The following is a 1024-nucleotide window of genomic DNA, read 5'->3' on the forward strand; positions in this document are numbered from 1 at the left end:
CACGACTCAAGGTCCCTTACAGCCGTCTGCAGGTTTAGACAGCTCTATGGCACCAATATAAACAGCAGACCCCTTAAAAAAGGGATTTCATCACATACGCCAGCCTCAGCCTCCTTCTTATTCACGTCACACACACTCAGCTTTGGTCTCATTCTGCAGCTGCATGCAGCCCTCTACGGTAGATTCCTCCACAACAAAGTAGCAAATACCCCATCCTCGTGTCCTGCATATAGACCGTGGTTTGTAAAAGAGTGCAACAGGTGCCCACATGGTTAACATAACCCTCGCAGAAGACAGAAAATGGCACAATAGAGCTTTAGAAGTATCTTTCTTACCATCTGTGGTCAACCTGACTCTGGAGGATTACTTTGATAATCTAAGTGAGAGAACATCCATGAGGCATCATGATCCTGAGGGGTGATGCACAAACCTCCTTGTGTTTGTGTGAATATTCACATGGTTATGTTTGGCTTTGTGAGTGTGTGGGTGTGTCTGTTGTCCCCTCTGTCTCACCCCCTGACTCTGTTTCCATCCCAACCAGCCGGATCTACCTTTTGTTGGGCTAGAAAGGCACCACTCAGCCATGTAATTGAAATCCTGCTTCCAGAGGTGGGGGGCTGCACAGTGGTTCTGAGTTTCAAGGGACACTGTTTTCTATGTGCCTCAAAAAAAGTGTCAAACACTGGATGGAGAAATATCTGAGAGTCATCATAAGATTACAGTTGTATTTTTATTGATAAAAGCATTCATTTGGCTGTTGTTCACTGTCAATGGTGTGATCAACAAACGTCTCATGTAGTTTGTCATGATGGTCTTGAATTTAGTCAAAATCAATAGAAATGAGAAGTCAATTAATATTAACCCTTCTGTTGTCCTTTGGGTCAAATTTGACCCCTTTAAAAAATGTCCATATCTGAAATATGGGTTTCCTTTTAACCACATTACCACAAGAAAATGGATTGGATTCCTTACAACTCTCTTTGCAAATACAATTGATCACTTTCATTCTTCTGATCTTAACTAT

The 1024-nt window shown here is 42.3% G+C and overlaps 1 protein-coding gene across 1 annotated transcript in view; it reads right to left on the reverse strand.

Annotated features, from left to right (window-relative positions):
- The window catches only part of LOC116699096 (phospholipid scramblase 2), a 6950-nt gene extending 6325 nt beyond the window's left edge, over positions 1-625 (reverse strand). The window contains exon 1 of the mRNA XM_032531494.1: positions 336-625. Coding sequence (XP_032387385.1) covers positions 336-338 — 3 coding nt within the window. The 5' untranslated portion in view covers positions 339-625. The remainder of the gene's footprint in view (positions 1-335) is intronic.
- Positions 626-1024: the final 399 nt, after the last annotated feature.

The sequence above is a fragment of the Etheostoma spectabile genome, chromosome 12 (genome assembly GCF_008692095.1).
Source record: "Etheostoma spectabile isolate EspeVRDwgs_2016 chromosome 12, UIUC_Espe_1.0, whole genome shotgun sequence".
Lineage (NCBI taxonomy): Eukaryota > Metazoa > Chordata > Actinopteri > Perciformes > Percidae > Etheostoma > Etheostoma spectabile.